The following is a 24850-nucleotide window of genomic DNA, read 5'->3' on the forward strand; positions in this document are numbered from 1 at the left end:
TGTGTCTATTAGAGTCAGAATCCAAATGGTAACTGGTATGGGAAGGTCTATCCTGTGAACACGTATGATAGACACTTAGATTTGGTAAGTCTCGCCTTACAGGTCGGTGTTAGGCATCGAGTGTTTGCACTCTGAGTACGGTTGCGTCTCAGGCGGAAGCCGGGAGCGGATCCATCAATAGTACTGCTAGAAGGGAACGGGTGCGTCTCCTCTTTGGCGGTGTGCCGTAATCAGGTATCCCTCCTCTGGTGGTTCCCGGCGGTTTGTCTCTCGGGACATTCCTCAAGTCTGGAGAGAATAAACCAACATCTTGCTGTTACAAGAAACACACAAAAGAATCTGCTTCTGTCCATTAATTCTCAGCAGTCATTGTACTTTATCTGTGCCATCTTACTGTAGTTGCGAGAGCTTTGCTTTGTATTATTGCTTGGTCTGTTGACTTGTTTAGACGGTTAAGGGTGTTGTCCGTCTGCTCTTCACGCACTACACAGCAACAATCCACATCACACACTGTAACGTACTAACTTAGGCAGTGCGCCCTTGAGCTCTGAATTTCCTAAAAACCCCTTTCCAGTTTACCGATTAGTGCTGGGGAGTTTAGGTTTTTTTTTGCAGGCGTGTGCCCACAGCATGTACCACCATTTTGTGGTGCAGTGAACAGTGTTAAATTCAGTCCTATCAATAGGAGGGGGCTTGTGCAGCTGGATGGTGTTCAGCAGGAGAGGGCTGGCATCATCATGTTCTATTACTAGGTCTGGGATGTAATAATGGGAAGGGCTCAATAGTGAGCGAAGTGAGCTCATGCATGCAAGTGATAGAGTTCAAGTCTGGCACTCCGGCGCCTCCCTGACATATGGTAGCATGAGTGTGTTCCAGCGATATCGGGGGTTGTCTGAACGCCCACACCGGTGTTATTGTGTGTTCTTAGTATTTTGAAAAAGTGTTGTCAGAGCACAATATTGATGTTGGAGAATGGATATAAAAAACATGGGTAGTATCACCATATTCATGACAGTCATTTTATTTCCCACTGAACGGTGGCAGCCTAGCCCATCTGTGCACCTGATACTCAAGCTGTCTCACGGCCCTGCCATAGTTCTATTGAAGCATCAATTCTGGATCATTGTGAATCCAGGTCCCCAAATACTTCACAGGATTAGTGCTCCACAATAAGTGAAATTCAAATGGATACTGTTCGGTGGGAGGAGTCAAGGGGAAGATAATGGACTTGGACCAGTTAATACTTAGAGGCTGCAGCATAAATCTTAATGCGGAGGTGGCATAACTTTGGTATAGTACACATGCTAGCGGTTCCAAAATTATCGCAATAATAATGGGGATATAGGGCATTCCTGTCTAGTGCCCCTATGGAAATGCACCACTTCAGACGTTGACCTGTTGATTTGTATTCAAGCCACTGGGCCAGTGTATAACAAGCAAATCCACTTCAGGAAAGTTGGTGGGATCCCATGCAACTCAGGGAAGTAAACATGCACTGCCATTCAACGGAGTCGAAGGCTTTAGCAGCGTCTAATAGGACTGCCACTGCCTTTAGGAAGAGAAGGGGTTAAATTGATGCAATATTGAAAAGATCCTGTGCAAATTATGTGTAGTTGAGCAGGCGGGGACAAACCCAAACTGGTCAGGCAGCACCAAACAAAGCAGGAGTGGCTGCAGTCAGGTCGCCAGGATTTTGGTAAGGATCTTTACATTTGTATTAAGGAGAGCAATTGGTAGGACTCACAGTACTCCAGTGCTTTATTGGGTTTTTAGTAGTGCAATAATTAGTGCCTCCCTAAAGGAGGGCGGTAGAGTCCGCTTGTTATATGCTTCTTCATATAGTGTATGGAGATGGGGTGCAGGGATATTTGCAAATTCTTTATAGAATGGACTGGTATGGCTGTCAAAGCCCAGGGCCTTGTCATTGGGTAGCCTGATTATGGCATCCTTTACATAATCTATTGTTATAGATTGAGTACGATATTCTCGCTGGCCTGTAGAGTGCTATGCCAGAGCAGCACTCTCCAGATAAGCAGCAATGTCCCTAGCCAAAGCAGAGTATTATGAGCTATACAGACATTTGAAGAAGAGTGTAAAGCTCGCCAGGATAGTAGGTGGGTCAAAGTGAGCATAGTCCTCCGGGGAGCTATTCTTAACAATATGGGATAGGGGGGCCCGATCTTGGTAGCTAGATTGCGGTGGACCGGGCAGGCCCCCTCCCCAAATGACCATGCCACATATCTTATTTCCTGCACAGCTGTATAACTAAAGTTGGTAACTTGCTCACGAATGGCAGTCAGTATGCTGGGGTGTGACTGAGACTCGCATATTACCCTCAAGGGACTGTAGTGTTTACTCTATTGCCCGCAGCTGTATACAGATCGATTTCAGAATGCCAGCTTGCGTGCCAATGTATGCTCCCCCAATAGTGACCTTAAAGCCCTCCCAGAGTGTATCCACCCCTTCATGGAACCCACATTATTCATAAAATACTCTGTGATGGCTGTTCGCAACTCCTCCCAGAACACAGGGTCCAAAAGGCCTTTGCATGAAAGCCACATAAACTGTGCAGGGGCGGGGGGGGGGGGGGGGGGGGGGTTACGGGGGAGTAAGGATCACTAATGTGAGGCGCACAAGTGCCTGATCAGATAATGTTTTAGGTAAGTGGGACACATCGGACACCCAAGAGCAAACCTCTCGGGTGGCAAGACCCGTGAACAGAGAAGTGAACGTGCCCTCTTGCTTAGTGGGAATCCGGAGCCTCCAGATATAAGTGATTCCATGCTCCCCCATCCTAGCCCAGAGGATTTTGGTAGACTGCACTAGAGTGGAGAAGTGTGGCTCAATGATTAGAGCGGCAGACCCTGATGCAGAGGTCTAGCCCGGGACCAGTGTTCAATTCCCCGCCTCGGCGGGTCTTGGGCTCAAAAATTCCACGGACCTGATAATTCTCGCCTCGGTGCCTATTCCAATCATGGAGTCCCACTCTGCAACTCTGGGCAATAGCTTGCTTAATCTCCACAACGGCCCCCACAACGCTAAGGATGCCTGGCCTCCACCTTGGGGGTTCCCAGGAGTGGGCCCCTCACAGGGAAAGCCAGGATGGGTTCCACAGCGGTATTCGTACAAGCGCCTTGAGACTCTTGCGGGTGAGTAGTGCACTATACAAGTATCAATTTACATTTACATTTTACCAATGGTGCCCCTACATGCGAAGGCCCAAGAGCAAAATCTAAAGCTCTGGGAGTGCTGTAAAATAGATAAACCTCTCTGGAGGTTATGTCTTTAATAGGCCCCGAGACGTAGGGCAAGGCTTTTTCACAACCATGTCTGGCGGCTACTGCACTCCTAGCTGCACCCACAGATCCATCATAGGGGATTGGTGGTGTTCTACCCATCACATGAGGCATCACAGAAACAAGAACATGTACAGAAAAACCCTTGCAGGGCATCATAGGGGTGGCACCTTGCCTAATTCTTGAATATTTAATGAGCTGCTCACTGCGCTCTATCTTGCAGCCTTGAGTCGCAATCTGGCTTCTATTTTTGTGGGTTTTTTGGGTGCACCGGTCCTACCCACGGTCCCCATCGAGTCCTTCATACATTGAGAGCAGCACGGCTCTCAAGGTGTAGCCTCAGACCTCAAATGGCTGCATGGGAGCTAGCAAAACGTGCTTTTTTCTCCCGCCAGGTGGGAGCAGCCTCTCATCTTGGCTGGTGCCTGTGGCTGGAGCAGCAATACAGTGTCCCCATGCCCGCAAAGAGTGTGGCCAAGTATGTATGAGGCAGCTGCCCTCCTTTCAGACATAGACATGGGAAGGCTTCTAGTTTTGTCTGACCCAGGGGGTGGGGTTGCCTAAGGCAGTGTTGTGGCGGGCATACTTTCGGCCTTCGTCACCTCCTAGGTCCAGGGTCTTCTCAACTGCCTCTCTTTTGTGCAAGGCCTTTAAAGAGGGGTTGGGCAGTTTAGGGGACATGTACCCCTGTCCCAAACCTTCTGCACACCATTCTGCAACAATCCAACATGAAAACGTCAGGTTTTCTCTCGAAAGAGCTCCTCTAAGGGCCTCAGTCCCACCCCTAGCTGAAATCTTGGCTTGAACCCTTCCCACCAAAACTTCAAAGGCGAGCATCAAATGTGTTGACTCCTGAGGTCTGGCCCTTCTCCTTTGTTCTGGTGGGCCAGGGCAGTCCCAGACCAGGTGCAGCATGACAAGCTAATTACCAGTTGCTGATTTCCCCCATGCCCCTTTCCTCCCCCAAGGGGTCAATCGCTTATAACTGCTACTTTTGTGTAGGGAGGCCTTTCTTCATTTTCCTGGGGAGCAGAGTAATCAATTTGGCCCAGTATTGGGGGAAGCGGGTGGCACGAAGGCCTAGAATCGGATTATGAGTGGAGTCAGAGAAATAGGACAATTGTTGAAGTCCCATATGATGTGGATTTAGCATGTTGATGACTTCCAATTCAAACTTGGTGTGCATGTTCTACCCTAGTTTGGCAACTTGCTGAACTGTGTAGGTCTAAGTGGAGAGAAACTACAGCTTAGCGCAGTTTTCGTCTGGATATATAATACAGTAAAAGCACTACAGTTTTTCAAGTAAGCCCTGCAAACCAACACTATGAATGGCCACTACTGAAAAGCCTACCCCAGTTCCGCACCAATTTTTGCAGAGTTCCTTCTGCGCCAAGCTACCTGTGCGCAATTACTCATACTCGTAGCCCGAACATGTGCACACACATGTTCACGTGTAACCAGCCGAGTGCCCCTTAGCCTAGATGCGCAGCAGCGACCTTATCTTAAAAGGTGGGCACTGGTAGTAAACACACTCAGTCCAGACTGAGACGCAAGTATTGAGACTCACTCACAGTAAAAAGTCCAAAGACCAAGTAGTAATTTGCAACAACAACAGAATTCCGGTAGACTAAATGGACAGAAATCATTTGCTAAAGTCCAGATGTCAAAATTGTAGTTTAGGTTCTCATCCTATCAACTTCCCTAGTGTGCTTCAGGTGTTTTTTACTTTGAAATTCTTTGGTGCTTAAAGCTCCAACACACATGCAAAGTGACAGAGGTTTCAAAATACTCATCATGTAAGGCTCACCCTTCAGTGCATTTTGTACTTTCATTTCGAGGTTGTAAAGGTTGCACTGATTTTAAAGTCCGAGTTACCAAAAAAAGAAGCATCCTTTTTTATGGCTAAGGGTGTAGTAAGCTAAGTTAACCTCTGCTGCAGTTACGCTGTCTTAGGAACAGTGTCCTCAATGTGGCAGATCCCAATTCTGGAATGACAAAACAAGACTATTTCCAAATAAGATTATCTATTAATCTTACATTTATTATAATGACAGCCTAAATACTTTTCGTTGATGTATACTATCATTCTAGTGTTCATTGTTTGTTTAATATGCCTATAGAGAAAGCCATCCATTAGATCAAAGACTGGGAATAAAGGTCTAAGAACATTCTGAAAACTCAAATCCTTCAGACTGAATGCTATGGACAAAAAACAACAAAAGGTGGTGGTGAATTTTATCTTTCTAAACCAACCACTAAATCTGTAAAATTTCACACACAAAAAACGTATTAATGTGTACATTTGTAAGGAAAGGTCTAATCCTTCTCTTCAGGTGTATGCTGGCCCAACAAACTAACAACCTGAATCCGGCAGGCATGAGGACATGATCTCAGTCTATTGGACATTACAGCTTTGGGTGCCCATTCAATGTCTTGAAGCTTCACCATGCTCCAATAGACTGAGCAAAAATTGATCACCTTGGCCAAGGTACCAGTGATCTTCTAACAGGACAAGGTTTTCCCGCTTGCCCTTTGGCTCAGGTTTAGCCTGTTTTTTGTGATGCCTTTATTGGGTCTCATCTACAGCTTTAAAACATTGCCTTTAAAACACAGACTGCACATGGTCATGATTGGATAGCTTTGTCTACCTCAGTTCAATGCTCCTCATTCATTAGCTTACCTTCCAATTCCTGCTTTTGCCTCCCCACCCGGAGCACAGATTAGTTATCATTTTGATAGGATGAGTTGTATCATTCCACTGCTGAGATCTAGAAACTATATTTTTAATTTGCCTTTTAGGACTCAATGAGACAACAAATATCCTAAAATGGCCACAGGTGGGTCAGAATGCACATGCACAAATATTAATTACAAAATATATATATATATATTTTCCATATGTACACATGCACCAAGACACACTGGCAGTCATTTTGGATCTTTATTTTTCTTCTTACTCATGCCAATGTAAATGAGCAATGGCATAGCCAATAACTGAGCACTCACTTTTTAAAGGTGCTTCCTACTGGTTTTGCCAAGGCTGGTTTCATAAAGGTGGATCCTGAAAACTTTCTCAGGGTCTCCCTTACACTGTGCTTGTTTTATCTGAGAAACAGGTATCTGCTAGGGTATCTACAGTACCAGTTCAATTCAGCCTCAGAATGGGACGTATGTGCATGGTGTCCATGATCTCCTGTGGCGCTTAATGTGTAAAAATGCAATCATAATTCAGAAAAGGCAAATGCTACACATCAGAACTTTTATGGGAGGAAATGCTTCACATTTAATTGCAGGGAGCTTTGAGTCTTCACTAACACCTCTGGTCTCAATATGCAAATGCTATCACTTAAAAAAGGCCTTTTCATTGTTTGGCCATTACCCAATTAAAAAAAAACTGTAGTTAAGTCAGGAATTCCCCCCCCCCAACAGTGTTTTAACAATCAGTGCACATGGGCCCCCCCTCCCAAATCCTCCCTTGTGCCGTGTTCTCAGCTAGCAGGGCACCAGATATGGTGTTCTCACCTTTGCCGATAATCTGCTCTGTCTCGCCATCCCACTGATCTTCATCATCGTCATACTCGTCATCCACATCTGCAAAAAGAAACAAAACATTTTATTTTCAGTCACAAAAACAAGAACAATCCAAACAGTAGTGTTTTCAATGAGATCAGTAATTAAAAAAGCCGAAAACATGTTTTAATGACCCATGAAACCCACATAAACTAGCAACACCAACATGGAATCCCCAATTCATTCAAGGTAGCCAAAATTACCACTAGTGGATCAACACACGAGGGCAGCCTGGCCTATGGAATTCTCGTTTACCTGAAGTAGCAATTCACTCATAAAACTCATGACCCCTACACCACCCGTTCGCTTAGAATGCCACAGTTATGCAGGGTAGAGATTTAGTTGGTCTAAGGCGAGAACCTCATTGACAGACGAAAACATTTGAGGAGACAGAGGAACTTGTCACTGTCGGGAATAATACCGGCTTCATCCAAGATGAATCCTCCATGCCGAGATTTTTTTCGTGGTCGTTCATTATCGTCCTCCTCCTCTTCCTCCTCGTCATCATAATCATCTTCCTCCTCAGCTTCTTCTGAACCTTCATCTCCTTCCTCTGGCTCTGGTTTATCTGCCTCTTCAGCTTCATCGGCCTCTTCAGCTTCATCAGCATCATCATCATCATTTTCCTCAGCTTCCTCTTCATCCCCTTTCTCACTGCCAGCAGGGCTCACTCGCTCCTCCACTGCTTCCTGCTATAAAAGGAAATAAAGTTTAGCAATCTGGCAAATCTAATGATCTCACATAGCCATTTCTACCCATTTTGAACTTGCCATAGGAGCTTTTAAACACATATGCCTCCTCGCCTTTCCCTCACAAACTCCCTACTTCATACTTCCATCCCTTCAACCTTCCTAAGCTGAATCTCTACATCTACTTTTGGCTGTCCCTCTACTTCGTAAGTCCCATGGCTGATGAGCTTTCTCGCCGACATCAGGATCCTACTAATCTTTCACTTTTAGAATTATAAGCAACCTCATATTTTTGCGGGGTAATTGGTATAGCGGCCACCCGGGTCAAGAAAACAGTTCATTGAGAATTGGAATCAGGTGCTGGAACCCTTCATTTCCTGCGCTAAATTCATCATCTTGGGGGATTTTCATTTATATCTGGAAGAAGGTTGTAATCACAGTAGGGCCCTTGGAGACCGGCTGAAAGAGGCGCGAGCGGAACATGCAGCGTTGCTGGAACGACTGAGACACGTAAATTTCGCGGCCCACTCGGCGCGAGTACACCAGCACAGTGACAAGCCCGGGAGACTACTGGCCTGGCTAGTCAGACAGGAGTACCGCACGGAGCCAGTGTCCGCTATTCGCACAGCTGAGGGAGAGATAGTATACACACAAAGCAAGATACATCAAGCGTTTGTGGGGCACTACCAGGCCCTGTACAAATCACAACTGAGGGTCTCCTCGGCATCCATTGCGGATTACCTTGTAGACATTCAACTGCCTTCCCTCACGGACGCTCAACAGGGGGATTTAGGAGCACCATTCACCCAGGAGGAAATGCGCGAGGCCATTTTCGCATTGTCCAACGGCAAATCCCCTGGCCCGGATGGCCTACCCGCCGAATTCTTTAAGGCATGTTCAGATACGCTGATCCCGGAGATGCTCAAGATGTATAACACTGCGATCGAGGACTCGGCGCTCCCGGATTCGCTCAATGAAGCAAACCTGGTCTCCCTATTGAAACCAGGCAGGGATGGTACATGCATGGGGTCCTACAGGCCATTAGCCATGTTGAACACCGACTATAAAGTCTTCACCTCCCTGTTGGCCCGACGCTTGGCCTTAGAGGTCCCGACCCTGGTACATGACGACCAGAATGGTTTCATGCCGGCAAGGAGCACTTCTCGTAACCTACGCCGCCTCTTCCGAGTTCAGGAAGCGGCCACGCTACACTGGCCGAGATCAGGGTGTCTAGTCTTAGACCTTGAGAAGGCTTTTGACTCCGTGGAGTGGCCATATCTAGGGGCGGTGCTGGACAGATTTGGTGTAGGTGATGCCTTCGCGGACATGGTCGGACTACTTTACCAGAGGCCCAGCGTCCGTGTGCTGACGGGCAGGCTGCTCTCGGAGATGGTGCGGGTACGCAGAGGCACCCGACAGGGTTGCCCCCTGTCACACCTCCTTTTCTCTCTGGCCATCGAGCCCCTGGCGGCTCTACTACGGGACAGGGGAGCGGAATGGGGGATCCCGCTGGCTGATGGAGTGCACACGGTCTCGCTTTACGCGGACGACCTGCTGCTCTATGTGCGGGACCTTACCGCGGTACCCGCCGCGCTGTCGGACATTTTCCGGACATTTGAGGCAGTGTCGGGCCTCAAGGTCAACTGGACCAAGTCTGGAGTATACTCGTTCAGCCGGGACCTGGGGGAGTGCGATGTGCACCTTGGAGGCACTCAGCTCGAATGGTACCCGAACACGTTCAAATACCTCGGGCTCTACATCTACAGGGACCCGCAGAGCATACTGGAGGGCAACCTGGTGCGCGCTATCTCCTCGTTGCGAGCCCAGATGGCCTTCTGGAAGACTCTGCCATTGAATGTACCCAGCAGGATTGCACTATCCAAAATGATAGCTCTGCCCAGGCTACTCTACCACTTTGCAAATATCCCACTGTATGTTCCCACAAGGATATTCCGCGACCTGGAATCAATGCTCCGCGGCCTGATCTGGAACGCAGGACGCCCACGCGTGGCCCTGGCGAAGCTGTACTCCCCGACTGCGGAGGGAGGGCTGGCAGTCCCCAACATGGAGCTGTATTACCTGGCTGCGCAGCTACAATGGGTGACGTACTGGCTCAGCGGCTCACATCTCGATGACACGGCCACCGCAGACTACCAGTGGACTCACCCACAGGTATGCGCCTTGTTTCACCCACTGACCAAGGGACCCCGCCCTCTACCCCTGCACGTGGCTGTGGCCCGTAAATGCTTTGTCCGTAGCCTGAAACTGACGCAGAATGTCAGGCCGTATGCCCCTGCCCTCCCCCTGTTGGGCACCCCCCGGAGGAATGGGATGGTGACACCACGTAACCTGGAGCTCTGGACTGCAGCTGGAGTGGAGACCATGGGCGACCTGTATGCGGACGGGGCCTTGCTCCCGTTTGCGGAATTGTCGGAGGGCATGGGTCTGCCGGTGGGGCAATTCCTGCTCCACGCGTCAGTAATGCGGGCGTATACAGAGTCCTGGGGGAATATCCAGGATGAACCACCGATTCATCACTTAATACAGTACCTGCATGTTATGGGCAGAGGCTCACACATTATACACTGGCTGGCGCAGGCACTCCTCATGCACACAGCCGATCAGGGACAAATGGGCAGCCCACCGTGGGAGGGACTGGACGGATAAGGAACGGAACCTGGTTCTGGCCAGCCCTGTGAACATCCCGCGCAACTCCCGCTTCCGAACCATTCAGTTGTACATACTGCACCAGGCGTACTTATCACCAGACAGAATCAATAGATACTTCGCGACTAACACCGCCGCCTGTCCCAGATGCGACCTGCTAGGCGCAGACATTTTACACATGCTCTGGCACTGCCCATCTCTGGCCACATACTGGGGGGAGGTGACATCTCTCCTGACACACAGCACAGGCCCGGGGTTACCTCACACGTGGGAGGCATGCGTTCTTGGGCTGTACAAGAGGACTAAACTAAATAAAACGCATGCTCGGTTCTGGGATCTGGGCCTCATCACAGCCAAACGACTGCTCACTAGGCGCTGGAAGAGAAGGGAACCACCAACCCCCACACACTGGTATGCATCTTTCACTAACTGGGCTAGAGCAGAGGGCACGGCGCTACGCCGGGAGGAGATGGCGGGCTTGAGGCAGTTCCCGATCGCACAACTCTGGGATGATATCCTGGGGTCCCTACAGGGGGAGGGCGCGGTCAGAGGGCTCACATAGAGACCGCTAAGATGGGCGGGCACCGCAGGGGTGACAGCTCAGTAGACAGGGCTACACATCGCATCCCCCCCCCCCGAGCACGACACCGGTCTTCGGACGCGAAGGGCATTGGCACAGCCAGCCACCCACACGAGGACTCTCTAGCCTACATCGACTCGAAACCTGCCCCCAGCACCTCCCCTCTGACACCGCTCCCACGAGTACACCCCCCCCCCCACTCTTTACCCCTTACGTATTCCCATGTATACGGTTTCGGACTCCTGCTTTCCAGCTGTAGCCATAACCCCTTCCACGCCGCATTAGAAGGATGCAGCTGGCCACGTGTTTGGCCGCAAGGTCGGGCGCGGGCAGCATCTTCCAAAACCGCAGCTAGGCTACTCCATCCGTCTGCTAAGCGCACCACACACTAGGCCGACGACCGGTGAGGCCCTCCTACTCACTGAGGCTGTCCTGCATCAGGTCTACGGCAATCTGCGCATGCACACCAATGGCCCCCTACTCCGCTAGCACGCCCTCAGAGTACACTGCACCGTTCAGAGGGTTTTGGGGCCATGCATGCCGGATGGGCACGAGGCAGCGCAGCTACAAAAAAATGGGACACACCGATCTGAACTGTTCTGTTTTGTTTGCAGAGTTAACGGTTTACTTATAGAAAAAATGAAAAATAAGACGTCACTTACAGAAATAACTGTGTGCTGAACAAGTGTGATATGATCAAAGTACCTGGAGACTAGCTCACTGAAGACAAATAAGGTGCAGCAGAGCACCTTCCCCTGTAAACCCTTACCCTCACGATCCATCGCCTTGTTGCAGCCGGCCCGCAGGGTTGTATGCTTTGCTATATGTACTGCACTTTTGAACAATAATAAACGTCTTAAAAATAAAAAAATAAAAAAATCACAGTAGGGCCCTTTCGGATTTGATGAATAGCTTCAAACGACAGATGTTCACATGCTGGGTGGTATTTATACCAATCATACAGATCTGTCCAAACAATATCTGTATATGCCTGTGTGATGAGCCACAAAACCAGACCTTATTGCACTTTTTTTTTCTTATGTAATTTTTATCTCTTGTGCGCCAGGAAATTCCTATTGCCTCTGATGCGCAGGCACAAATTTACTAAGTGCAAAGCTGATTAGCTTTTTTTTTTTACAGCATCTAAATGACCAAGATACCTGTTATTTGGTTACCTGGTCTTTGAGGGGCATTTTACATGTGAGAAAGGGAATGTTATTTTAAACAATGATCACTGAATTCTATTTGCTCCTTACGTCCTGCACTTTGGGATGGCTTGTTCAAATTGTATCATTTATTATATTAGTCCACGTTTTAAGAATCGGTCTTTTGAATGGCTTTGTGCCGGATATGTATTTTATTTCATTGGATGCATTTTAAAACATTTAAATATTGGATTGGTTTTATTGAGTGTGTTTTAAATTGTGCAGGTCTTTTTTGATCATATGGGAAATTATAGAATTAAGATTATTTGACTTGACTTGGCTTTGACCTGTCGGTTAAAGACTACCTGCCTCTCAACTGGACGGATCATTATGTGGTAGGGTTTGTTGTGCAGGATGACAAGGAGAAAAAGACTAGACAGAACATGTGTGCCGCATATAGAAGAAGGAATAACATTTCCAGAAATGAACTGAAGGAAGCTCTTGATTCTTCTCAGGTAAAAGGATTTATCAGTCGGGGACAGACCGCAGAGGATTTTAACTGACGGGTGCGGTCAGCTATTGACTAGGTAGCCCCCATTATTACCAAAATTAAGGGGAGGAGGAAGGTTTACGCCCCATGGTTTTCAGAGAGTTTGAAACACCTCCAGCAGCAATGCCATAAGCAAGAATGGAGGTGGAGATTGTTGAGTAATTCAGAAGGAAAGGTCAAACAAAAAGAAGCAATTCAAAAATACACGAGGGCTATTAAAGAGGCAAAATCCTCATACTTTCCCCTTAAAATAAGATCTACGGGAATGCATCTAGGGAACTGTTTAAGGTTGAGATCTTACATCCCTGCCAGCTCTACAGGAGCTGCAAAACTCAAGAATTTTTCAATTGGGTGGCCTTGTTTTTTCAGGATAGGTTTCTGAGGATTCTCTCTGAATTCCAAGTTGCGGAGGATGGTTCAGCTCCTACATCTATGGAAGATGACTTCTTTGGGTGGACCCCCATTAATGGTGAATTGCCCTCCTTCTGTAGTTTGCCGGAAGCTAAAATTAAAAATCTTCTGGAACAAATTACATCAGGTTCCCCTGACGATCCTTGTTCAACCACAGCGATGCAACTCACACCAGATCTAATTGCTTCTTTTCTGGAGAAAGTTTATACCCAGGTGCTGGAGTCCGGAGTGTATCCCCAGTGCTGGAAAGAAGTGATTATTATTCCCTTAAAAAAGAAACCAAATGGGATCTATGAGATTTGAAAAATCTTAGACCTATCTCCCTGTTGCCCACGCCAGCCAAAATCCTTGAGAGGCACATAAAATAGTAACTAGCACAGTTTTTTTAAATAGACTGTGAGCTTCTAGATTCCTCACAGAACACCTTTAGGAGGAACCACAGCACTAAATCTGCACTGACAGTAGTGGCAGATTCTATTTGCCACCAAGTGGATTAAAGAGGTGCAGCTATTCTAGTTATGCTAGGTTTCAAAGAGGTGCAGCTATTCAAGTTATGCTAGGTTTATCCGCAGCCTTCAATACCTTCTCCCACCTGAGATTGGTGCAAAGACCGCCTCAGGGTTGGCTGAGGGGTACTGCCCCCTAATCTTTAAGATCCCTCATGGTGTTTATGGTCCACTGCGGAAGTGAGCTGCGGGGACTTCAGGGCTAAACCTTTCCAGATTCCCTGTAATGTCCTGCGGGGGTCCTCCCTCAGTCCCACATTGTTTAATCTTTATGTGGCCCCTCTGACTAAGCATTTATGTTCCTTTGGCTTTCAGGTATTGTCCTATGGTGACAAATCACACATCATCGTTTCAATATCAGGTGATTAGGCAGGAGTAGCTGACACTCTTAGGCTGTACATGGTGAAAGTCAGCACCTGGATGTGAGAAAACTGGCTCAAGATGAATGCCAATAGAATGGCGATTGTGGTTTTTGGGGCAGAGAATTTGGCTTGTTCTGACCGATGGTGGCCGGAGACTTGTGGCTCACTACCTGCTTCTACAACCTCCACTAAAAACCTGGGGGTGATCTTTAAGGACAGCTCTGGCATCTGAACCCCCAGGTCAATAGGACAGGGAGTTCCTATTTTTAGATCATCAAGAGCCGGATGGAGATCTTTCCCTTCCTTCCTGAGGAGCTAAGAGGGTCAGTGGTCGTTGCGCTAGTAACATCTCGCCTTGACTAGTGCAACGCTCTGTATTTGAATGCCAACCAGTATTCGTTTAATAAACTTCAGGTTATCCAAAATGCAGCTGCGCACTTGGTGTCGGGCATTCCTAAACATCTATCAGTGAAGGAGGGGTTGAGTTCACTGGGTTCCAGTGAGGAAGGAGCTGATTTTCAAAGCCCTGTGTCTGGTTTTTAAGGCTCTTAACCAGCAGGGGTCTTATTATTTAAGAACAGTTTTCAACTGGTATCTTCCCAGTAGACAGTTGAGATCGGCTGGGCAGAGGAAAGTGACTGTTCCCCGTTTTAGGAAGGCGAGATGAGGTGAGCATGCATTTTCTGTGGCAGCTGCATTGTTATGGAACACTCTCTCTGTACACATAGTGAGGATTTCTGTGTTTCGCAAGAATGTGAAGACTTGGCTTTTCTCACAAATTGCCTTCGTTTGTCCCCCCCCCAATGCTATGTTATAGCACTTGGATACCTTATGGTTTTATAAGCTTTACAAATTTTTAATTATAATTACTTTTCACACCAGCCATGCTCTCCCAGATATCCTTTATACACAACTATAGAAAAGGTGAAATCCTTTATACACATCTATTCTCACAATTTATACCATCTGAACGTACAGTTTAATTTAATCTGGTCCAGGTTAACATATTAAAACATAAGAGAGCACATTTAATATTAAGCCTAGAAAAAAAGTTATCAAATCTAGGACAACCAGTCCTGCAAAGTGAGGGAACCATTTGGTAATGAATCATGTAGTGGGTGAGCCTGAATAGGCAGCAGCTTTCTTTCACTCAAACTCTTCACGACGTTTACTCATTGAGCATATCCCTCCCCGCCCCGCCCAACCATTTCACAGTCCCAATTTGCTTTTCATCCACATCAGGCCAACCTCATTTTCCTCTGCTTCCTCTGGTTCACTACTTTGCTCGCTGTCTTCCTCAGAGAAGTTACTGTCCTCGCTGTCCGACATCTTCAAAGATTTTTATCTGTGTCCGGACAAAAAAAAAAAAACGGTTGGTCATGTACCATTCAGTTGCAAAAATCAACAGAGTGACATTTTACACAAACTGTCATGTCCTTCAATCTGATAATGAAAGTACCTGTCTGACATCAAGGTAAGACTTTCCACATTCCCAAGAACACTTGAGGAGTTTATTAAATACATTCATTTTAAAGAAGGAGCAGTTTTAAAGCTCCTAGTGTCCTCAGGAAAAGCATATAGGCCTCAAAAAATGTACTCGCCCACTCACAATTGCGAGTAAAATTTTATCAGGTCGAGATATTTTTAGCACTTACTAGTCCAATCTGGCGAGTGAATTTAGGCTGTAAAGGAACAGTTCTGTTGATTCAGAAAGTGAATGAGCAATAAAGATGCCATTAAATCTTGTTTTTATCTCGGCACATTTGCAGTCTGTTCAAGGAAAGAGGACAAATGTCAGTTTGTCTTTTTACTAACTGCTGCTTGGAAAATGGAGTTTATTTTTCTCTCTCTTACTAGAGTTACAGGTTCTTGTCAGGTGAGCCGTCTGAAGATGTCTGTTATTTTTCTCTAACATTTAAATAAATAGCCTGTATATTAATATTACACATATTTCAAAATATATCCTGAATTACAAAAGAACACTTTTTTAATTTAAGACGTGTGATGCATACAAAGGGTTAAATAGGAGCAAAAAACAGAACACTTTACTTGGTGATGTGAAAATGAAACATATTTGCAGAAACTACTTCCAAATATCATTGTTCGTACATTATATAGTTTTAATTAGTAACGCAGCATGCCAGTGGGAAAGTTTGTGGCCATTTCAATGTAAAATCTGCAGATTATAAGTGACAGTGTGCTACCATTTCATTCTTTAGTTATGTATTTATTAAAAGTGATAGTTTTTAAACACGATTGAGTAACATTCCTGCCCCCACCCTGATGAAAATGCTGTTAATGAAATAAGAGGCAAGACAGGGGTCATGTGTATCCTATATGTGGCTAGATTTATATTATATAATGGAAAGAAAGTTTAGTTTATTAAATCTAACAAAACAGTTTTTTTGTACAGCAGACCTGCTGAACTCGCACATTTAAAGGTGCTTTCATATGTGATAATGAAGAAAATGACGGCTCAATTAATTAAATGATTTGCCCACGAGCACATCATTTGAAACCAGTTTATGAATCAAGAGCATTACAAATAGGTCGAGTAATTATTTAAAATCACTAGACATGCGGGTCTAGTAAAATTTTTATGATTTTTCGAGGCCTGGCAGTTGATACCTAGTTCCAATGTTAATGGCACTAATGCCGTACACCTCCCTTAACCAGTTAGGGCTCTGATAAAATAATTTTCAGCAATGTCCAAGATATCCGTAATAAAGTGGTCCCATTGTTCAGCCCCATACAGTGCCACACACCTGACTTGTATCTTATAGATTTCTATGGCTTGTAGGATTGGGAACCAAGAAGCCAATTATGAAAACGTAAGAACAGCCCCAGCTCTATGTTTTATCATTTGCAAATTTTAAAAAATCTGGGAGGTCCAAGAACCAGAATCGACCAGAAGAATTAATAGATAATCAAGCTCCCCAGCACTTTCCAAAACTTCTTTTCCTACATTTACAGTACCCTTCACCATGGTTTCCTAGCGTATGTCCTCTGCTTAGATTTGGTAGGATTAATGTCAAGGCCCTATTCAGAACAGGTCAAAATGATCTACAAGATTTTGGAGGACCCTCCTAGTTTTGGCCAGTAAGAGGGCGGCATCAGATGTAACAAGCATTGGCATAGCCAGTAGGTCTTGCCTCTGGGACCTTATAAGTGTTTTGCCAGAGGTGGCATAGATTTGGGGTCACCTGCAGACAGACACTGTCTGTGGGCCCGGTTGTGAGTGCCCCGGAAAAAGTGATCCCTTAGAAAATACCTCTTTCTGCAGTGGTCGCAGTTGTAAGTGGTGCAATGTCCAGTAAGGGCCAACATCTGCCTGTTGTTCCACATAATCGAGATAAAACTAAACAAACTCTGGATAAGTGATATTTATTGCACCTGATAAATCTCACATCCCGCGGCGTGAGATTTTACCAGGTGAGATGAATGCTGACCCCTCCCCTTCGGGGTGGTCTATGTTCATACCTACCCTCCTTACCCCAGTCACCCCTCCCCCCCCCCCCTACCATCTATATAGCTGATAATTCTACCTGTTTTTCCCAAGTCTGGAAAAATCAAAGATAGAGAATCTGTTGGTAATTTTTATAATTCATAATTTTTTTGAATGTGCAAAATGAAGAGGGAACTAAGAAATGTGTGATCTCTTCAAAGAATCATGGTCTCCGTGTCTATGGTTACGGTAAACATTGTCCTCCCCACAAAGTCCCAGAATACATGCAGTGCACACGAACGAGAGGCAGAGTTAGGAGATCAGACCACACCTGCACAGCGGAATGGCTAAAACAGCAAGAACCCAGGGTGCTGCCTTTGGAGACAGAAGAACATGAATGGATTCCATGCCTGCCCTTGCACATTTAGTTCTGAGTTTTTCAAGCAGCATAAACAAGCTGGGTCTAGCATTGCCATACTTGAGAATGGGAGAATAGTAGGACTACAAGTCCCAGCATGCTTTGAGTCTCCCTCATCATAGCCCGGGAACGTTCATGACTAGAAGTCTCTGAAGTTTACACAAAGCCACCGCAGATGGTGTACTGGACTGTCTGACCACCATACAGCAATGAACCCCTGCAGCCAGGGTTTAGAAGTGACACTTTGACCCGCATATCTTAAAAAAATTCTCATTAATGGACTGCGTGGACGGATTTTGTCTGCAGTACCGAAATGCAATCCAGGTAGCGAGAATAGATTTAGTTCCACTGCTCACACGCGCATTCATTTTCACATCAAGACCAGTGCTCTCAGAAAGCAGCTGTTTCTAAGGAGCCCTGACTTCACAACACTCTCAAACATAGAACGTCTCTGTGTAAGCCCCATTCTCCTAAAGGGTCATGTATGTACTAACGCGAAGAGGACTAGAATGTTCTGCGGGGTTCGGTGAGTGAGAGCGATGTTTCCGGGTGCCTAGTGGTGTGGACATAAGCTGCTCCTGGAGCGGAAGACAGGGTTTAAACGTAATTGAGCCATTGGGATAAGGGGAATAAATGAGCCCCCCCCCCCCCCCCCCCATTTTATTACAACAAGATTAACTTTAACAATGTTGCTCATGTTTTAGACAATCTATGTTTCTCTGCGCGGTCCGATAGACGAGAACAAAATGGGTTTCCAGCGCTGGTCTCTGTCTGGCCCTGGATAAAATGACTAGTTGTTGGTTAATACAAATAAGAGTAGGATGTGTTGAATGTGTGCATTTTTTTTTTCATAGCACCAGAATCTCAGTGTCAAAAGATGTATTCTAGACAATAATGCTATTTTAAATACGCGCGTAATCAAATACACATTATTTTATCAAGTTTGTCAATGCTATTATTTACCTTGATAACCTTCATTGCCGCGTCATCGTGTCGCGGAGCCTACTTTCCGGCGGGTTAGCTCTACATCACAATAATAAGTGAGACTATGTCATATTTCGGGTGCGAATTTCTACAAGAACCCGCACAAAACTGACCTTTTGGCTACCAAGACGTTTCAAATGTATTTAAAATATCGAAATAATTATGGGATATCCGGATTAAGCAGGTAAAAGATGAATAATTTGTTGTTAAAATAAACATAAGTTGCTCTTTGATCCCAAACAGAGATGTTTACCAATAAAGATCACTGCCGGCACATAACAAGCTGAAATCCAGCATCGAAACAGTCAACATTCGGCTCGAAGGATCAGCGCTCTCCTAAATGGGCGTAGCATTCATTGGTGCGGCAGGTGCAGTGCCACCGGGGCCTCTGCACCAAGTCAAGCCTGGGCCAAATGCAGACTATGGCGGCTGCTGGGTGAGTGCGTCTGAAGCACAGAAAACAACTTCACCCCGTCCTGCCCATCTCAAGTTGAACAAGTGCCACCTTGGGGGGAGAGACACTGCGTGGGAGACAAGCGCAGGCACGCTAATTAAAAACAGATGGCCCCTGCGCGCCGCTGCTGGCTCCCGAGAGCAAAACGCTCTGGGAGTGAACATTTCACAAGAAGCTGGGACATCCACAGCCTTTGGCCAATTGTGTGCTGAAGCCAGACGCAAAGGCCTATCGCGTGTGAGCACCACAGGCCCAAGCTTCTACTGAGCTGAAGTGATTCCAAGAGGTAGAATTCCTATGCAGCTGTTACTATACCGAAGAAAAAGGGTAGGCGCTAAGACACAGCCATGGCACACACTTTTATAAAAAAGAAATTGCCTGGGTTAGCTCCTCTCTTGTGCCACGCCAGACCCTAGCGTTATTTAAATCACGGAGATACATCATTATATTTAACAAATTATAAGGGCTCCCCAACCCATGTAGAACCTTTCATTTATTTCTTTCTATGAACCACATTGAAAGTACCACGAAGATCAATAAACGCTACAAAAAGTTCTACTCCCTCCTATAGCTACAGTCTGTCCCTTAACCAAAAGGAAGCGGAAACCCAGCCCACTTGAACTAGCCTGGGGCCTACAGCCTGCAAATCCGAAAGAATGTGATTTTCATTGGAGGAATCCAAAAGTGTCTCCAAAATTTGTTTGCATAAGACCTTTCGGAGGCTATCTAAGAGGCTTATAGGGTGATAATTTGAAGGGTTGCTGGGACTTCCCTTCCTAACAACATGGACAATCTCTGCGCCTTTCCAGTTATATGATTAAAAAAAGGTTAGCTGGAATCTTGTCTGACCCTGGTGCCTTCCCTTGTTTCAATGAGGCTATTGCAAAAGCATTCTTTGCTGGATAGAAGACTATTGGAGTGGAGCACGAGTTCTATGTAAAGCCACCCTCCACACAGGAATCAGCTTGCTCTAATTCCTGAGCACAAGAATAAAGGTTCCCAAAATTTGCATCCCATTCACAGGGCAGGATAGATGAGTCTGCTGGCTTCCCAGATTTCCCACCGCCTACATTAACAAGTCAACAAACTTTTCTGAGATTGTTGTTAGCTGAAGCTTGCAGAATATCAGAACAATTTTTACATTCCCATGCAACTTTGCCTCGCTTTATTTTAAGTCGTAATGAGCTCTGCATTTCTTTATCACCTAGTTAATTTAAGAGATTGGCCTTTGCCTCTCTACAGGGCTGGGTGAACCATCCTTTTGTGGAATTCACTATCAGGGTTTGCAAGTATTTTTCGACAAAGAAATCTTTGAGCTTGTCAAATAATCTGTTATGCTTGGCTATAATCTGTTCGTTGTTTCCCCAGTTGTCATGCATAACCTCCATATGGGAAGCAAGAACCGAGTACATGCCTGAGAGGGCATTTGGGGAGGAGCACACCACATCCCCCTTCACATTTCTACGATTATTCGTAACTTCCAACTGTTGATCGTACATCTTGGAAGCACAGGGGAGGAACAAGGGAAATCAGCTGCTTTACAGTTAATACTAAACGGCTGTGGTCGCGCTCATCACGCTATAACCCTACCATATCTTCCATCTGCCTCCATAAACGAACATCCAGAATTATATAGTCTATAAAACTAGCATACAACCCTCACCTAAATGTGGGTGCACGGGCAGCATCGGAGGATGAGTGCCCATTACAAGCTTGCACTCCAATGTGCTAGAGTAAGATCTATCACTTGGAGGGCAGCCCTTTTAAGATTCCTCCTTACTGGAGAAGTTAATTCCGGAATTCGAAACATTTGATCTCACAAAGTGGATAGATCTTAAGTTGTGCCACTGGGTTCAAAGGTAAGATTTAAGTCACCTACCACAATAATATAATGAGACCCTGATTGACGGGTCAATATTTTATCCAGCAAACAGAGACTAGGCCATTCTTGCCAATACACAACACTCTGGTTGTAAATATTAATCCACTAGAGAGGCCAAGCCTTGGGGGGAAAAACGATTAACCCTTGATGTCTGGTGAGCCAGAATGAAGTTCAGCTACAGAGCAGAAGAGAAAGTACTCGCCCAAACAAGCAACCCACCTGATGGGCGCCCAGCTGAGGACCTGATTGCAGGGACACAATAGCTCTTGAAACCCCTTCGAAACAAATTATCAATTGCCCAGGTTTCCTAAAATACGCAAATCGTGTGATTATATATAAACTGGCCTCATGCAGCCTCAACAAGCTTGGAGTTAATGCATGCAATATTTCAGCTGTTAATTGCTATGGAGTGAAATATTGAATTGGAAGAGGAGCTACAGGTTTCTGCAACATGGGTGCTGGTCAATGGGCTTAAAATGAGCATGTTCCCTGCTGAACAACTGAGGATCTACTATTTTAAATACAGTTCTAGGTGCCTTTTCTGCTCCATCAATTTGTTTTGGAAAACATGCAGGCTTTGGACATTATGTTTTTTTCTAACTGTTTAAGGGCAGCCTTATTTATAGATTTATCCTCAGCTGCGACATTACATTGCCACATCCTCTCTATTTTGTTGCATTTATGTTTTTCTGCTTTCAACTCTGCTGAAAACTATGGAGCTGAAGAGGAAGTCCTCTTACTGCCGTTGTGCTAGGCATAGATTGCAGTTTTGCCTGGCTATTCCCCTCCTGAATAATCCATCACTTACCCTGACATTTGAAGTGCTGGTCAAATATGCATTTACAATGCAACGGTGTCGCCTTTGCAAAAGTTAGAGCTATTGGGATTGTAAATGACAACATTTTTTATTTATGTGTTGGTTTTGAAAACAGATAAATAAATGGCATTGTCATTTACAATGCCAATAGCTTAATCTCTAGCAAATGCAAGACCTATTCAATCCAATCCAAAAATCTTTATTTCGGCCTTTTAGGCCATAAAGAAGCATACAAATACATACAACAGTATAAAAACATCACTGGAATGTACAAAAAAACAGTAACGAGACTTCTTATCCATCTTTAAAATCGAATAGATAAAAATACATAAGAAGGGGAGCGGCACAGTTCATTACATGGGAGTAAAATTGTCATTGTGGCAAGGAGGTTATCAGCGGAAGCCGTAAAAACATTAAAACAGTGGCGGGAAATTCGGTCTATGTTAGATTATCCTTAATCAGCTTGGACCTCTTACGCCACATAGCAAAGAGAAATTTGGAAACTGCAAATACAATATGGGGGGAAGGGTCAGATTTCAGTATTCTGTAAGATGACAGGCAGTTCCTTATAGCCATGTTCCTGCATAAGGGCACCAACCAATATTTCCTTGAGGATTTATATGTGGGGCAGAAAAACAGAACATGGATTTTGTCCTCATCGTCCAGATTACAACCAGGGCATAACTTATCCCCCCCATTGGTCCATTTACTAGTAAAGGATTTAATTGGCAGGGAGCCAAACCGCCACTGTAAAAACAACTTCCTTGCCAGGGTTGGGTATATAAAATCCAAGAAGGTTTCAAACTTGTATGAATTTTTGGATTGAATAAGACCTATTCAAGACAACATTCACTCGCATTGAATTAGTATCCAGAAGGTGAACTCACTAATAGAGGGCAAGAACTCTGTTGTCTGCACCAAATACTGAACCTGAAACTACAAAGGCAACTTCTACTGGCTTAAGTAAACTTTGAAGGATCAGAAGAGACTGTCTTCCGGGAAGACGCAAGCAGGAAGCATCCCCACAGGAACGCTGAAGTTTGGAAGCTGTGTACAAGTAAAAGGTAGCCTGCAGCTGGAAAATGTGCTGTGCTCTTGGAGATGAAGGAAGCCTCCATTGGCCACTTGTTAGTAACAGGCAGAAATTTCCTTTGACTACCCTAGTAGAATGGAGAAGTGCAGAATGCAATGGTTATTCTGAAATTATCAGTGACCGTTAACATTTTTGTATTTTGGTCTTATTTTAAACATAAAATACTTTTTAGTTGTACATGGGAGTTTCACAGTGATTGATTCAAGGGGCATTCTCTTAGGAAGCCATCTGTCTTGGTGTCAACAAGGTGATTTTACGGGTCTAGGAGCTATTTTTGCAGGCATGGGAGAATTTGCCCCACCAAGCAATTTAGTTTCCTACAACCACGTGTGCCTGGTGATTCTTACGCTTTACCCTCATTCAGATTTGACTTGTCCCAGCTCCTTATCAAGTACATACAGTGTGCTGGTAAAACTCCAAAAATAGATAGAAGACAATTCTCACTCTCAAGCTCATGCACGATTGGTTTGCATACTCATGCAGAATGAAACTACAACACTCAATGTGCAACTGAAGTTACAAAGGTAACTGTGTGCCAAATTTACGTTTAATTTTCCCTCTGTTTTTGAGTACTAATATACAGTGGCCCTGTTTATAAGAGATATGCATGCACTGTAAGAATGTCAGATGTATTGGTCTGTCCAAGTATTTCTACGCATAACAATTTAAATGTCACTATTTAGTTTTATTTCTTTTATAGCGCTACTCCTCCCATTGCAGGGTGTCACCGCGCTTTACATCACAAGTTCACATTATACATTGACAATAAATCAGATAAGTATGTAAATCAATTTACAGGATGTGTTACTTAAGACAGTGTTGTTTACATGCTGTAAGTCACATGTCTTTCATAGTTTAATGTGCTATATTAGAAGGATTACAACTTATGAACTCCAAGTAACAAAGGTATTATTGTGTTAAAATCAGTAAGCCACTTACCTGGCTACATAAAATAAAAAATCTGTCATCTGCATGCTACATGATGTGCTTTACAGGAGACACATTAACCCTCTATACTAGTTTGAGCCAAACTGGGACTACACAAAACAGATCTCTCCAGCAACTGTGTCAAACTCCTAAGTTATCTTACTATTATCATTATTCCTTGAAATTTACTCAGCAGACAAAGATCTCTGCAGCAGGTGCTTTAACCCCATAAGATATTTTATAATGCAGATTTTTTTTTCAAAGACCTTTATTGCACAGTCTTGCAATGACAGCATTCAGCCTACAACCCCCAGGACCGGCTGCGTTATTCACAATTACCTTTCAACACCTTCAATGTAACACAGCCCTTTAGCCGACATCCCTGGGGTCCGGCGGCGCAGTAGAACAAAGTGTACATAGATCCATCAATTCGTGTTTCGGATACTCTCTAGGTCTGGTATTTTCGTTTTTAATGTTTTGTTGGGAACTTGCAACAAACGTACACGTTGGCAATCAATGTGACAATAATTCTAGAAAAATGTTAGTAATATAACTACATAGAATCAGAGTGTACAGACACAGCATCTGATGTGAGGGTCCTTTACACCCTCTACTGTGGTGAACAGACAACATTTTCAGGTCCAATCCCCCTCCCCCTCTTCGTCCGAGTCGGCATCATCCTCCACTGGCAATGGATCACACAGGTCACCCCTATAAACATTCCAGCAGGTCCAGACCTTGTTCCATTTACGCGGGCAGGCCCTATTTACATATACCGCCCGTTCTGTAAACATTAACACGTCCAGGTTCCTGTTCCATTGTGGTAACGTTGGCAGTTCTGGAGCGCCTAATTTCTGCGCAATGTCTCGTTTCGTCACCATGATGGCCAATGTAGCCCATATCTGTCCGTGTCTGGACAAATCATTTGGATCCCAAATGTTTAAAAGACATTTACGTGGTTCCGGAGTCAGTGACACCCCCAGTGCTTGTGATATTGTGCGCATCACTTGACGCCAATAGGCAGCTATGAGGGGGCAGTCCCAGAGGTTATGTA

The 24850-nt window shown here is 45.2% G+C and overlaps 1 protein-coding gene across 2 annotated transcripts in view; it reads right to left on the bottom strand.

The window, feature by feature from the left end:
• SUPT5H (SPT5 homolog, DSIF elongation factor subunit) overlaps positions 1 to 24850 on the bottom strand; it is a 324989-nt gene that overhangs the window by 255118 nt on the left and 45021 nt on the right. Inside the window, exons 2-4 of one of the 2 annotated variants that reach the window (XM_086938709.1) lie at positions 15025 to 15121; positions 7288 to 7558; positions 6801 to 6887 (exon numbers count right to left, since the gene is read on the bottom strand). In XM_086938709.1, the coding sequence (XP_086794835.1) occupies positions 6801 to 6887; positions 7288 to 7558; positions 15025 to 15105 (439 nt within the window). In that variant the 5' untranslated portion in view covers positions 15106 to 15121. The remainder of the gene's footprint in view (positions 1 to 6800; positions 6888 to 7287; positions 7559 to 15024; positions 15122 to 24850) is intronic. The other variant, XM_086938710.1, reaches the window with a different exon arrangement.

This window comes from Lissotriton vulgaris, chromosome 9, assembly GCF_964263255.1.
Source record: "Lissotriton vulgaris chromosome 9, aLisVul1.2, whole genome shotgun sequence".
In the NCBI taxonomy this organism is placed as follows: domain Eukaryota; kingdom Metazoa; phylum Chordata; class Amphibia; order Caudata; family Salamandridae; genus Lissotriton; species Lissotriton vulgaris.